The sequence below is a fragment of the Bos indicus genome, chromosome 7 (genome assembly GCF_029378745.1).
Source record: "Bos indicus isolate NIAB-ARS_2022 breed Sahiwal x Tharparkar chromosome 7, NIAB-ARS_B.indTharparkar_mat_pri_1.0, whole genome shotgun sequence".
NCBI classification, from domain to species: domain Eukaryota; kingdom Metazoa; phylum Chordata; class Mammalia; order Artiodactyla; family Bovidae; genus Bos; species Bos indicus.
In genome coordinates, this window is record NC_091766.1 from 21,026,840 (window position 1) to 21,041,745 (window position 14,906).

Genomic DNA, 14,906 nt, shown 5'->3' on the forward strand with positions numbered 1-14,906 from the left:
GAAGACCCGTGTGCTGCAACCAAGACCTGACGCAGCCAAGTAAAATTTCAAAATAAAAATAATTTTTTAAAAAGATCAATAATCAACAAATGGAATCAATTCATGCCCCAAGTCCACAATGGACAGAATACCATCCTTTTGAATAAAGATCCACTCTGCCTTGGCATGACCCTGCCCCACTCCTCACACCCTTGTGCTGGCCCTCATTCCAACAAAACTTTATTTACAAAAATAGCCACCAGCCCAAGGGCCACAGTCTGCAAATAAGTTTTTTTTTAATATTATATTACAATGTTATTTAAGACATCACTCTGCCAACAAAAGTGCCTATAGTCAAAGCTATGGTTTTTCCAGTAGTCATGTATGGATGTGAGAGTTGGACCATAAAGAAGGCTGAGCACCAAAGAACTGATGCCTTTGAATTGTGGTGCTGGAAAAGACTGTTGAGAGTCCCTTGGACAACAAAGAGATCAAACCAGATAATCCTAAAGGAAATCAACCCTGAATATTCATTGGAAGGACTGCTGCTGAAGCCGAAGCTTCAATACTTTGGCCACCTGATGGGAAGAGCAGACTCATTGGAAAAGATCCTGATCCTGGGAAAGATTGAAGGCAGGAGGAGAAGGGAGCGACAGGACGAGATGTTTAGATAGCATCACCAACTCAATGGACATGAATCTGAGCAACGTCAGGGAGATAGTGAAGGACAGGGAAGCCTGGCGTGCTGCAGTCCATAGGGTTGCAAAGAGTCAGACCCGACTTAGTGACGAACAGCAACAACAAAAATGTTATTTATCTTGATTACTGGGCTGTTTTGTTTTGTTGGCATCACCTTAAATTCTGTGCCTAAAGTGAGTGTCTTGCTTGCCTCACCCTAATTAATCCTGGATTGGAGCCAAGGCCTGGCTAGGTGACTACCCCTCCCGCTGCCCCAGGGTCTTATGAAGGGAAGAATAAGAACTGGTAATCAGCAGGGGTTTGGGCAGTGAGGAGGCCATTTCCTCAGTACCTTTGGTCCCTTCTGGTCCGCCTGAAACAGGCTGGGATTTGTGGAATCCTTGTCCGGCATAATTCACAGACCCTTCTGCAAGCTCACGGTCCTCCCACTGCATGATTCTGAAATCCACCCAAATCACAGGCTGCCCCATGGATTAAAGATAGAGAACATCCATTCTGTGAATTACAGAAGCTGAGTGCCAGTAAAGAAAAAATATTGAATCAAGTCACAGACCCTCACACTGGAAATGCTGAAGGTCAGCAGGTCAGTGTGGCCCCAAATGTGGGGGATTCCATGAGATGGATTTGTCTCCTTCCCCACACCCAGGGGGCACCCAGTAACGGCCTGTAGACCTCTCAGCCCATCCTGGACCTGCTGTGTGACCCTGCGTGGACTCTAGCCCTCTAAGGGAAATGAGATGGGGCAGAACAAACTCAGCATGGAAGATGCTCTGACTACAAAACAAAAATGTCTTTGCATCTTCTCAACCGCAGTGACTTCTTGGTTCTTCCTCTACAGAGGGGAAGAGGCTGGGTTTCAGAGAGATGCCACTCACGCCTCTGAGCAGGTAAGGTAAGCCTCAGGCCCCCAGACAGTTTAGACAGCATGTACTTAAGCTAGAATTTCACACTGTCTGGCTTTCCCTGGATTTTCACCATTTCTTGATTTTCCATGTATGGTAATTCTATTATCAAATGTCTTTTTCTAAATCAATGCATTAAGGTGTTGGGGGAAAGGGAAGTGACTTGACTAAATTTAAAAAACAAATCCAACTAGTGTGGCTGGAGACAGCAAACAGGAGCCATTTTTCTCTATTTGCTGGAACACAGGAGTGGTGACTGGCCCAAAGTCACAGAGCAAATTACAGAACTGGGGCTCAAATGGAGCAGTACGTGCCAAGGTCCTGGGATGGGTGGGGAGTGGGGGCATGCATTCTGGGGGCTTCTCAGATGATCCTGCAGAAGGGGAAGTGGCTTTGGAGGAAGTGAAAACCACAGAGGAAAAGTCATCTGGCTGAATTTCTCCTTGAACCTTCACTTCTGAGGTTCCCTGCCTCCCCAAAGGTGGGGGGTCTTAAAAGCCTTGATTCCCTTCAACCTCTCAGGGCTCGGTCCTCTTGGCCGCCCAACTCGTGTAACCTTTGGGATCTCGGCCCGTCTTCCCTTCTCCTCCCATCAGCTTTCAGTCCTGGAGCCCAGCAGCCTTCATGGGGAAGTACTGCAGAAAGGCCCCCTCCCGTCTGGGCCTGTGGTCTAACAGTTGCCCTGGCGTTTCCGGTTCACTGCAGGGACCGGTCAGACAGTCCGGGAGGCCAGGAGCTGCAGCTATTGGGAGTTGGTCCTCAAGGGCCCTCCTGCCCCGAGGTCAAGCCAGTCCTGAAGGTAGGGCGCTCCTGGAGGGGGGCTGAGGCGGGGGCTGGGTGGAAGCAGGTGCTTTTCAAGGCTGGGGTGACCTAGAATCTAGGTGGGGCAGGGCTAGGGGTCAGGCTGCTGTTGGCGACCACTTGAGGGGGCTGAGCTCTGCGGACAAGGCCTAAGTACGGGTCCCTGGGTATTGTCACCGTATCCCAGATGCTACCCCTGCCCCCTAGATGTCTTGCCCTCCCAGCTGGACATTTTGTCTCTATCATAAGAGTTCAAGGTCCTTTCTGCAGCCCTGAAAGGTTGATGGGCGACATTCACCCAGAGAGGTCAAGCAACCCTCCCAAGGGCCACACAGCAGGGGGGGCCCTCACACACATGCCATCCACTCTGACCTTCCCCCAGCAGCATGAGCAACCTGGAGCCACCCACCAAGATGCCTGGGGCCAACACCCCCACCTGTTCAGCACAGCACACCTACAGCAACCTTGGTGAGAGCCTGGGAGGGGCCTTGGGTGGGCGGTGGGACAGGTGGCCGGTAGGGCAGCCAGAACAGGAAGGTTGGGTCTTTCATTACCATCTAAGGAATCATTTAACTCAATTATAGCAGCTTTTAAAAAATATTTATTTATTTGGTTGTGCTGGGTTGTAGTTGCGACATGCGGGAGCTAGTTCTCTGGCTAGTTCTGGGCCCCCTGCATTGGGAGCACAGAGTCTTAGCCACTGGACCACCAGGGAAGTCCCCTATAGCAGCTTTTTAACTATTTTAATAAAACTCTTTGTTTAAAAAAAAAAAATGGATCGCCAGCTTCTAAAAATGAGGAAACTGGAGCTCAGAGAGGCTCAGTCACCTGCCCAGAACCACACAGGAAAGTGGGGGCCGGATGTTCCTCTGCCACTGACTGGTCACTCCTCTGAAGCTTTGTTTCCTTATTTGCAAATTGGAGATGGCATCCTTAACTCGTAGGGCATAAGGTAGTTGAACGTTGGTATTTTCTTTTTTTGGCGGTGCAGTGCGGTTTTGTGAGATCTCAGTTTCCTGACCAGGGATTGAACCCCGGCCCCAGCAGTGAGAGCGCTGAGTCCTAACCGCTGGACCACCTAGGAACTCCCTATTTTTTTCCAGTCAAAACAACATTTTTTTGGCTACCCCATCCCACTTCCGTTGCATGTGGGAATCTTATTTCCCGCTCAGGGATGGAACCAGCGCCCCCTGCAGGAGCAACACGGAGTTTTAACCACTGCACCACCAGAGAAGTCCCCATTTTTTCCATTTTAGAGATGAAGGAATTACGGCCTAGGGTAGAGTCCTGGGCACCCACTTCCCGTGTCCTCACGCCCTTCCCCCACTGCTTCCCCCCGTCCAGGTGAGGTCCGCACCCACCTGATGCCCTCCAAGGCCTGCCGCCCACGGACATCTGAGCCCCCCGCAACTGACCCGCAGCCCCTGCCCCCACCCCTGCCCAAGAAGACCCTCACCAGGACCCAATCGCTGCCCACCCACAAAGCCTCCAGCCCCAGCCTCACTCGAGCAGGGCCGCCTCGGAAGCCCCTTGTGGGGTCCCGCAGTGTGGATGAGAGCCAGGCAGGCGACGACAGGGCGAGGCCAGCCCAGCCGCCTGCAGAGCCATCCTTCAGTTCGCTGGACACCGAACTGGGCCTCTCCCTCCACGATCTGCACCACCCGGAGGCCGTGCACGCAGCTCTAGAGGCCCGGCAGCTGGAGGGTCTCCGCTCCGTGCACGCCCGGCTTCACACCCGGCTCCTGGGGGGCCGCCCAGGCCCCTGCCGGCCAGAGCACGGCTTTCGCCTCCTGGACAGCTCGCCCTGTGTGGAGAGCGGGGACGCCCTCTACTACCGCGTGGTGCGCGTGCATGAGGAGGCGTGGCACCTCCTGGCTGCCAAGGTGAGCCCCGCCCCCGCCCCGCCCCTCGGAGGTTTCCCCAATTTCCCCTCCAAGGCATAACCTAGGGCCCTTTCTTCTCGGGCCTAATTGCTTATTTTGCAACTAACACCGTTAGTCCTAGGAATCACGTTTCTAAGGTGTGGGGCCACCTACATTCGAGTCACCCGGGAGTCTTGTTAAAATCTCCCCACGCCTCTCAGGGGCTCAGGAGTCTGCTTTCTTTTTTTTTTTTCTCCTGCCACGGGACATGTGGGATCTTAGTTCCCCAACCAGGGATTGAACCCGCACCGCCTGTAGTAGAAGCTAGGAGTCTTAAACACTGGAAGTCCCCAGGAGTCTGCCTTTGAACTCACTACCCAGTAAATTCTGACGCTAGAAACCCACTGCCAGCTGATAGATACCACTTTCCATCATCAACATCTTCAACAAAATGTACTGAGCACTGTTCCTTCATGTCCTGTGCTGTTCTAAGGAGATTTAAACACTTTCATTCAGCTAATCCTCATGCAAGCATTACCATATTTTATTATAAGGTGCTTCTGTTTTATGCACCACCAAGAAAAAAAAAAAAAGATTCCTGTCAAATAAATGTGACCACCAAGAGTCAGATATGTCACCATTTTGGAGGAACCTCACCTATTTGACAGATTGTGCTATTATGAACCCATTTTACTGATGGGAGTGTGGAGGGAATAAGTTGTTGCTAGCTGTGAGTTCTTTCATTGACAGCTTGATCCTGGTTCCATCTTAGAGGCCCCTGGAGAGTTGTCGTGTTGGTTGTTTTGGGGGTTTTTTGGCCGTGCCACATGGCATGGGGGATCTTAGTTCCCCAACCAGGAATTGAACCCGAACCTCCTGCACTGGAAGCTTGGAGTCCTAACCACTGGACCACCAGAGAAGTCCCAAGGGACTTTATTTTTTTTTTTTTTTGGGGACTTTATTTTTAAAATACACACTCCCAGTGCCCTACTTCAGCACCTGTGCTTTTTAACCCCTGCCCCAAAGTGATTCAAATGTAATCTCCGGAGTTGATGTTCTCCTACTTTCTAGAAGGAGCTTTGCTGACCAGTACTGCAGCTGCTGGCCATGGGTGACTTCTGAGCACTTGAAATGGGGTTGGTCCTGACTGAGATGTGCTCTGAGTGCCAAATATACACCAGGTCTCAAAGATTTAGTATCAATAACAATTGTGTAAAAACATCTCATTAATATCTTTTTCATTGATGACCTGTTGAATGATAATATTCTGGGAATGTTGGATTAAATAAAATAGATTATTAAAGTTATTTTCAAGCTCATACAACTCCATTAAAAAAAAAAAAAAAGCTAATGAAAAATTAGGCAGAAGACCTGAAGAGACATTTTTCCAGAGAAGACATACAGACTGTCAACAAGCAAATGAAAAGATGCTCAACATCACTAAACAGAGAAATGTAAAGCAAAACCATAAGGAGGTATCACCTCACATTTGTCATAATGACCATCATCAAAAAGACCACAGATAACAAATGTTGGCAAGGATGTGGAGAAAAGAGAATCCTGTACACTGTTGCTGGGAATGTAAAATGATGTGGCCACTGTGGAAAACAGTTTAGAAGTTCCTCAGAAAACTAAAAATAGAACTGCATATAATCCACAACTCTAATCCTGAGTATATATCTAGAAAAAAACAAAAACACTCATTAGAAAATATATATGTGCCCCCAATGTTCACAGCAACATTATTTACAATAGCCAAGACATGGAAGCAACCTAAGTGTCCATCAACAGAAGATGTGGAATATATATACAATGGACTACTACTAATCTGCCATAAAAAAGAATGTAATTTTGCCATTTGCAACATAGATGAACCTGGAGGGTATTATCAGTTCAGTTCAGTCGCTCAGTTGTATCTGACTCTTTGTGACCCCATCCATGAACTGCATCATGCCAGACTTCCCTGTTCATCACCAACTCCTGGAGCTTGCTCACACTCATGTCCACCGAGTCAGTGATGCCATCCAACCGTCTCATCCTCTGTTGTCTCCTTCTCCTCCTGCCTTTAATCTTTCCTAGCATCAGGGTCTTTTTCATTAGTCAGTTCTTCGAATCAGGTGGCCAAGGTTTTGGAGCTTCAGCATCAGCATCAGTCCTTTCAGTGAATAGTCAGGACTGATTTCCTTTAGGATTGACTGGTTTGATCTCCTTGCTGTCCAAGGGACTCTCAAGAGTCTTCTCCAACACCACAGGAGGGTATTATACTTAGTGAAATAAAAGACAAATCCTGTATGTTTTCAATTATATGTAGAATCTAAAAAATTAAACTAGTGAATATTAAAAAGAAGAGGAAGAAGAAAGAGTTACTTTCACCTGTTTCTTTTCACTTTTTAAAATGTGGCTCCTGGAAATTTTGAATTACACTGTGACCTGAGCTGTATTTCTACTGACAGCCCAGCTCCAGCTCCTTTGCTGTCATCTTCCTCCTTACCAAGTGGCAAGTACAAGTGATGGACACCCTTTGGCAGGCTGGAAACTTTAACCGTTAAACACCTCCTCCCTGGCGTACTGTTAGTGTTAGTCACTCAGTCGTGTCTGACTCTGAAAACCCATGGACTGTGGCCCACCAGGCTCCTCTGTCCATGGGATTCTCCAGACAAGAATACTGGAGTGGGTAGCCATTCCATTCTGCAGGGAATCTTCCTCGACCCAGGTGTCAAACCTGGGTCTCCCACATTGCAGGCAGATTCTTTACCAACTGAGCTACCAGGGAAGACCCATAGCACCATCCTCCCAGGTGTAGTTTTCCTTAAATCATGTTGGCGAATAATATCTGAATTAACAAGAACCTTGCTTCTGGAGTGATCAGCCATAGTGGGGCAAGTTGCGGTGGGTGGGAAGGTTTCAGAACAGGTAGAGCCTCTGGGCAAGCTATGCTGGTTTTCAGGGTGGAGGGGCTCTGTGGTCAGGCTCTGAAGGCCCCCTCTGTCCCACAGGTGCCCAAGCCAGGAGCTGAGGAGACCCACACCTGGGGCCTGGAGCTACAGGTCTCTCTACGCCCACATTTCAACCTCCAGGGGCTGTGTGGCCTGTTGCCCGAGGGTTCACTGCCTGAGGCGCCCTGGAGCGGCTGCGTGGTGCTGGTGGCCGAGGTGCCAGAGCTCACTGTGGCCCAGTGGCTTGTGGAGGCAGGTGCTCGGCCACCGGAGGAGTTCACGAAAACTGTGGCCCTGCTGCTGCTGCAGCTGAGCGCTGCCCTAGAGCGCCTGGAGGCACGGGGCGTGGCCCTGGCCGAGCTGCGGCCTGAGAACATGCTGCTGGTGGCGCCTCGGGGCTGCATGGCCACCGGGCCCCCGCGCCTGCTGCTGGCAGACTTTGGACGCGTTCGCCCGCGGCCTCCCGGCACCCCCGGCATCCACGCGCGGCAGCTGAGCCGCCTGTTCCGAGAGCTGCTTGGCCCTGGAGCGCCCTTGGCCACACCCGTGGCCGCAGGCCTGGAGCGCCTGGCGGCCCAGCTGACCCGTGTGCGGCCCTCAGCGGCCCGGACACGCGGCGCGCTGCAGGCGCTGCTCTGGGGGCCCAGACCAGAGCTGCGCAGCCACGGAACCCCACTGGGGTCCTGGCTGCAGGTGCGCCGAACCATGCTGGTCCTGCACCTGGCTGAGCGGGCCGTGGGTGGGGAGGTGCCCGGTCTGGAGGACTGGCTCTGCTGTGAATACCTGATGGAGGCCACAGCGGCCTCAGTGGACCTCGCCCTCAGTCTGCTGTGGGACTGACCCTGCCCGTGAGTGATGCACCTGTTCCAGGACCCCTCCAAGTGGCAGGCCCCGCCCCCCCCTCAACCTCCCAGGGCTGGAACTGGTGGCTGGTGAATCCATCACAGGGTGGATGCCCCCTTTCAGAAGGGACCAACAGGCCAGCAGAGAATGCAGTTGGGAAATTAGGCCCAATCCCTCTTACTACCCCCAAGTATGCAGTTGCCCCCCTTCCAGGGCTGGGACCTAATGACCAGTGCTCGTAGAGGCTTTCAGAGCAGCCCATCCTGGTGTGCGATCACTGCCAGTTCATGCCTCTCCCAGTGATTGGAATTCTTCCCACCACCTTCCAGTAGAAACCAGGTGCCCTTGTGGTACTACGGTCTGATGGTCACTGTGTCCGTGGCAATGTGGACACTCCTCCCAAAGGCCCTGGAGCCTGCCCTTGTGCTGAGGATGGTGGTGTGAACTGTCAACAGCTTGTCAAGAACTGCTGGGGGCTTCCGTGGGGAGAGAGGTCCCTGGAACCTGAGACAGCCAGCCCACCCCAGCAGGGCCTGAGCTCACCTGCCCATATGCTCCCCTGGTTCCCATGCCCACCCCCCTACTCCCTCCACCCACTATGGCCTCCTTGCTCCCCCTCTGTGACACTAAATTCTGTCCAGCCACCAAATCTTTGCACTGGCTGTTTCCTCTGCCGGACTTGCTGAATCTCACCTCTTTTAAGCAAATAAAGTTGACCCTCCTGGGCGCTCTCCAGCTCCTGGCCCTGCTTCCCACCAAAGCACTTGTAACCACCTGCATTTATTCATTCATCTCTTTGTCACCTGTTCATCTCACCCATCAGGTTGAGTTCTGAGGCCCTGCCCATACTTAACACACACTATGTGTTTAATAGCATAGAATGATAGAATAAACAAAGTTGTTTACAGCCTCATCAGGGACCTAAGGGAGAGAATGAGGAGGAAGTTTCAATTTGTACCTCTGAAAAGTAGATACAGGAGCTCTGAGGGGTCTCAATGCCCTTGTCCAGGATCTCGTCATACCCCTTTACCAGCCATGGCAATGCTGGGGGGAACTTTCTAACCCCAGGTATGACCTGGTTCCTCTCCTGCTCAGACCTCTCCCATGGCTCCCTAGTGCCTTCAAAACACAAGGGGTTCGTCTGAAGGCTCCGCATGCTGTCCGGCCCTCTCCTGCCACATCACCCCTCTATGTAGGTGCTTTCTGGCCTCCAGACCTTACCCATTGTTCCTTCTGCTGATATATCTCCCCGCTATGCTCTGCTTCAGACTCCTGTACGTCCTCCAGCACCCCAACCCCAAAGCCCTTTCTCTGCCTGTGCCCTGCCCACAGACTGGAGTGTGTCCAGCCCTCTCTTCAGACCTTTGAAAGCCGACTCCATCATCAACCAGGTAACCGAATATCCCACCCAGCCCCCAGATATACTTGAATCCCTCTGAACTCTTCTAAGATACCTGCTTTGCAACCCATTTGTCAACCTGCAGGGCACAACCCCAGATTCAGCCAGCAGGTGGCGCTGCAGGGCTGCTGTCTTCGGCCTTCAGCCACCCACTTACCTCCACCCTTCCCTGGTGGCTCAGATGGTAAAGAATCTGCCCACGATGTGGGAGACCTTGGTTCAACCCCTAGGTAGGGAAGATCCCTTGAAGAAGGGCATGGCAACCCACTCCAGTATTCTTGCCTGGAGAATCCCTATGAACAGAGGAGTCTAGCAGAGGGTCTCCCATGGGGTCACACAGTTGTACCCCATGACAGCTGGGCAACTAAGCACAGCACCCACACCACTGCAGGGTCTTTGCCTTCTGACTTCCTCAGACCCCACCTCTGCTCTGGCCAGAAGGCCCACCAGCAGAGCTCCCTCCCCAGCAAGACACCATGAGGGCTGAGGATGCCCACAGCCAAACACCCACCCCTTCCTTCCCCTTCCCCCCTGGGAAAGCCCCACTTAGGCCCTGCCCTGGTCCACTTCTCAAGGCCCAGTAAACAGCTTCAGCCTGGAACCAGGCCACTCCAGCCTGCCTCAGTCACCCCAGGGAAGGGCTCTGGGGAAAGGGGAGTGGCAGGCAGGGTGGGGCGGGCTACCATCTGCCCAGGGGTGGCAGGAAGATGAGGTATGGAGGTACCCAGCTGGAGCTCTGGGTTGAGCTGGCTGTGGCCAGAGTGACACCAGGCCCTTACTTGGCTCAAGACTCTTGCTTGCGCACCTCCCTCAGCCCCTGGCAAGCCCAAGGCCCCTACTCCCTTGGCCCCAGAGCCCATCAACACCATCGAGCCAACACAGGTCTTAAGAGGGATAATCACTTTTATTTGGATTTCTGAGAGCAATAGAACGGTAGATTAATACCTATCTTTCCAAGTTAAGAGAACTAAGACTGTTCCAAAAAGACTTTCAAATAAGAAACTCCTCAAAGTACAAGGATAATCTGAATCATCTTAAACCAGCAATAAAAAAGTAAAATATAAACTTTTATTTAGAATTAAAGCAAATACTTCAGTATCACAAACACAATATTAAACTTCAAGAAATACACGGCTAATTTGGAGTGAGCGTTTATTTGCACAATTACAACATGCGGACAAACCAGCAGGTGAGCAGGCTGACGCTGGTCAGCGCAGTTGATCACACCACCCGCACCAGGCACGGCGCAAAGCACACACGCAAGGGACTGCAACTGAGGCCCCTGAGTGGCCCCAGGGTCGTCACACTACTCCTCCTCACCCGAGGACTCTCTCTCAAACGTGTAGGCCATGAAGCAAGCGTCGGGTCTCTTGGGGACAAGGGGATGCCCCGGTCTCACAATCTCAAAGCCCAAAAAGCTGAAGGTACGGAGCAAGGCGGCTGCAGAAGAGACACAGAAGAGATACAATTAAGTCAGAACTCCTGTCCACACTCAGGGCCCAGGGTCTGGAGACCAAGGCCTGAGTCCTGGACTCCATGGGCTCCACCTCCTTGCCTGGCCTCCCCGCTCCTCTCACCCCCTGGAGAATCTGAGGAAGGCAGTCAACCTACCTCGATCATCGCGGTTCTTGTGGAAGCAAATGAAGACGTGGTCAACATGGAGCTGCTCTTCAGCAAACTCAAGAAGAACTGCGAAGCTAAAGTTCCAGCATCAGGAGCTGCCCGCCCGCACCCCTACCGGGGCCCCAGCCTGATTCTTCCACTCCTGTCTGAACACCAATCTTTCCCAGGTCTAATCCAGGGTCACCTCCAGCACTGCTTACACTGGAGCCACATCACTCAAGGGGACATTCCTAGACACCATGGGGTGGCCCTGGCCCCATCTACCTGAGGCCAGCAGTAACACCCCCTCCCCTCACCCCTCGGGTGCTAACAGCTGGTCCACTGGTTCCCAGAACATGAACCTCGTGTGCAGGCTGAACATGAACCACCCGTCCGTCCCCTGGCTCAGGCCTCCCTCCTCCTCATGCAGGCTGAACATGAACCACCCACCTGTCCCCTGGCTCAGGCCTCCCTCCTCCTCGCACACAGGCTGGCCCTCACCTGTCTTTGCTCCCCTCGGGCAGAGCGCCGCCCGGGATCTCGACGTAGAGGCAGCTGTTGCTCAGCACCGCTCTCCAGTTAATATGTTTGGCCTCTGTGAGCCTGGACTGGACATTAAAAATCCTCGTCTTGTTATTAGACGTTAGTTCCTCTGTTACATTCAGCCGATTATCCTGCAGGGGAAAAAAATCACATTCAACCATAAACACCAACCTTCACAGGTTGGGGATCTTTCCCTTGGCTACCCTGACAACCCAGAAAAGCACCGAAATGACCTTTCACACACCCCCACAACCCAGTGCTGATGTTGGCTACGGAGGCCTCTGAGCAGCAGCAGCTCTGCCCAAGACCACAGAGAGCTCCAGGCTAAGGTGCTATCAGGAGCTGCCTGGGCAGTGCCTCGCACCTTTGTTCCTTCTATCTTGAGCTCAGAGCACTGGGTAAAACCAGAAAGAGAGCTCCCAGCACATGACAAGTGCACAAATGATTGCCGTCTGCTCAGAGGCAGGCGCTCTGGGTCTGACCACATTCCCCCCAGCTCAGGTCCCCAGGAGTCCAAAGGAAGGAGCATACTTACAGAGTAAAATAAATTAGCTGAAAGATTGTGATCCCTCTGACTATTCCCTCGCCCACCTGGGATCTTCAGGGGTGGGTGAGGGACATCAGGAGCACCACCGAGGCCCTGGACCCAGGTTACTACAGCAGTTGATGGAGACCCTGGAACTGGAGGAGACAGCAGGTGAGCAGCACTGGAAGGAGACCCCGCGGGCTTTGCCAACAGGGCCTGGGGTCCCAATACGGCCAAACTGAAGGTCAAGGCCTTCCAGAGCCCAAGTCCACCAGGGACCTTGTCTCCCTTTTCCAAGGGCAATGTTCACACTGAGCGCAAAAATCAACATCCGGCGGCGGGGCAGCTAAAACAATCACAGAAACAAGTGGCCACTCAAACCAGACGCCTCAGGTGATACGCTGCTTAAAGACCCACCTGTTCCCGGGGTCGGGGGGCGCTTTTGCCCTTTAACCATCTCACGACTGGCACGAAGTGCCGCCCCACCCAATCCTGCGTCAAGTTCTACTTCCCATTTCTAAGCCCAGCGCTCCAGCTTCCCCTTTCCCACTGTGCGGTCTGTAGCCGACCTGAAGCTCCAGTAAGCTTTTCTTAGGGATCTGACCTGTCCGTCCGCAGAAGCTGTCCCTGCGGCGATCCCTTCACTTGCCTGGAGACGTGGAGCCCGATCAGTGCCCCCGCCGGTGCTGCGAGGCCCGGCCCGCGGAGACGCCCTCCCGCGCGCTCCCCGCGGCCTCCGGTTGCGTCATCTCGGCAAAGGGCCCTCGGCCCCGGGGGAGATTTTCACAATCGCGCAGCCGGCAATGCCAGCAGCCATTTGCTGAGCAGCGTAAACAAGCCCCAAAGTCGCCTCCATTTTCCTCGGTTCCCATCCGGGGTCCCCTTCATCAAAGAGCTCGCGCTCCGCGCCGAGCGCGGCCCCCCTGAACCCCCGTCCCTAGCCACAACCACTCCTGGCACAGCAGTCCTCCGGGGGAAGGGCGATCCGGCATTCACCCTGATAAGGGCCCCGGGCGCCGTCTACGTGGCGCTATCCGACTCCGCGCGTCCTCGGGGCTATAAAGAGATCGCCAGGGCGGCCGCCGTCCCGTGGGAAAGGCTACTCCGCTGGGCTTGTCCGCCCGCAAACTCCACATTCCCCGGATCCGTGGGCCTGACCTCGCCCCTCAAGTCTAGCCACCCCGCAAACCCGACCCTCGCGCCTCTAAAACGGGCCGTTAACTCTGGTGTCCCCCAAACCCAACCAGGGACCCTGGAAGCTTCCCCAATCCAAACGGAAACCGCCGTGTTTGCCCCCGCCCCACACCTCAATTCGACCAGGTACCCTGGAAGCCCCTCAATCCAATCAGAGGCCCCTCCGCCCGCTTCGGGCCCGCCCCGCCCCCACCCCGCCCCCAGTACGATTGTGGCCTCGACAAAGGGGCGGACCTCGCGCTCCCCGGACTTCCGCGGCGCCCCGAGGCCTGCCCCCTGCGGGCCTGCGCGGCGCCGCTTCTGGAAGCTTCGGGCGGGGGCGGGGCGCTTACCTCTCACTGCTGCGGCCTCCGCGGCTGTGCAGGCTAAGGAGCGGCATGGTGCGGGTGGCGTGGACGGTGGCGCTGGGTTTATCCCCTTCCTTCTCTCTGGCGAAGCAGTGGCTGTTGAGGATCCGCTGCAGGGAGGATTTCACCATCCGGCCGCTGGGGTCCGAAACCAGCAAAACCTCCGCTGCGCTTCTCCGCGCCGCCGCCGCTGCTCGCCGTTCGCAAAATGGCGCCGCCGTCGCCGCCCACCTTTATAGACAACGCACTCAGGCCACGCCCCCACGCCGCGGGAACGCGGCCGCACGAGGGTGCGGAGCCACCGGGAAACCCAGGTGTGCCCGCCCCTCTCGGCGTCTGATTGGCAAGCGGCGAGGTACACGAGTTGGGGCGGTGCCTTGGATTGGAAGAATGCTTCGGGTCCCGCCCCGTTCCGTTGCCAAGCTCTGCGGACGCGCGGAGGAGGCGGGGCCGCCGTGGCGTCTGGAACGCGCGGGGCGCGCACCTCGCCCCGCCCCCCCCCCCCCCCCCCCACAGCCGGGCCTAGAGACCACGGCCCACCTCTGCGCTGGCTTTTGGGGTGGAGGTGGGGGTGGGGTCGGAATCTTACGGGGGCCACGTCTCCACAGTGGTCCACGTCGCCCTAGTCAGGGTCCCTTCTCCTGGAGCCGGCTCTGGGCGACAAAGGCCACGGATATTTGGAGGAGACGTCCTAGCGCCCCGTCACCTTATAGGAAAGAATAATTTTTAGTAACCTGATATTTATCGATCTTAATAATGATTTTCTGGATCCGATCTTTCACATGTTGAAACAATTTACAGTTAAAAAAGAACTTTAAATGGTAAAGATAATATTCAAATTTAGTAAAATATTTCGTATACCATCTGGACTTCAGCAAAAATACTTTTCCTTGAGGATAAAATCACAGAGATATTTCACGTATGATTTAAATTTTGCCCCAAGCATAAATATTATTCTTTCAAGCCCCACTTTGTTTCATGTTTTTATGTTTTAGGCACAAATAAAGTCTCCAAAGAGTTACACGGAATGAAGTAGCTACTTGCTTCTTTGTCTTTACAATCCCTGCCTCTCAGTTTTATCTCATTTTTACTTCCAATCTACAGTACTGTGTCCACTGGGGTTAGAGACACAAACTTTCCACAAAGGGACCTTGAAATATTACAAAACTGATAGAAATTTACTCTCCAAAGCCTGTGGCTGAGTCCCTGTGTGTTTTCAAATTCCCTTTTCTGTTGAATGAAGAATTTATTATTTACTTATACAGCATTTGTA

The 14,906-nt window shown here is 53.6% G+C and overlaps 2 protein-coding genes across 3 annotated transcripts; one reads left to right on the forward strand and one right to left on the reverse strand.

The window, feature by feature from the left end:
• The first annotated feature begins 2,243 nt into the window (after positions 1–2,243).
• PEAK3 (PEAK family member 3) lies at positions 2,244–9,595 on the forward strand. 2 transcript variants are annotated; one of them, XM_019964533.2, is made up of 4 exons: positions 2,244–2,379; positions 2,767–2,849; positions 3,726–4,264; positions 7,240–9,595. In XM_019964533.2, the coding sequence occupies exons 2-4, from the start codon at positions 2,768–2,770 to the stop codon at positions 8,017–8,019; spliced, it is 1,401 nt and encodes a 466-aa protein (XP_019820092.2). In that variant the 5' UTR covers positions 2,244–2,379; position 2,767; the 3' UTR covers positions 8,020–9,595. The 2 variants fall into 2 exon arrangements, with proteins under 2 accessions (XP_019820092.2, XP_070649272.1); XM_070793171.1 differs by having other exon boundaries at positions 2,292–2,379; positions 2,764–2,849.
• A 711-nt stretch (positions 9,596–10,306) lies between these two features.
• OAZ1 (ornithine decarboxylase antizyme 1) lies at positions 10,307–13,852 on the reverse strand. The gene is given in 6 exon segments (XM_019964534.2): positions 10,307–10,861; positions 11,033–11,118; positions 11,525–11,697; positions 12,102–12,188; positions 12,190–12,247; positions 13,619–13,852. Coding segments are annotated over 6 exon segments (684 nt in total). The 5' UTR covers positions 13,765–13,852; the 3' UTR covers positions 10,307–10,727.
• Positions 13,853–14,906: the final 1,054 nt, after the last annotated feature.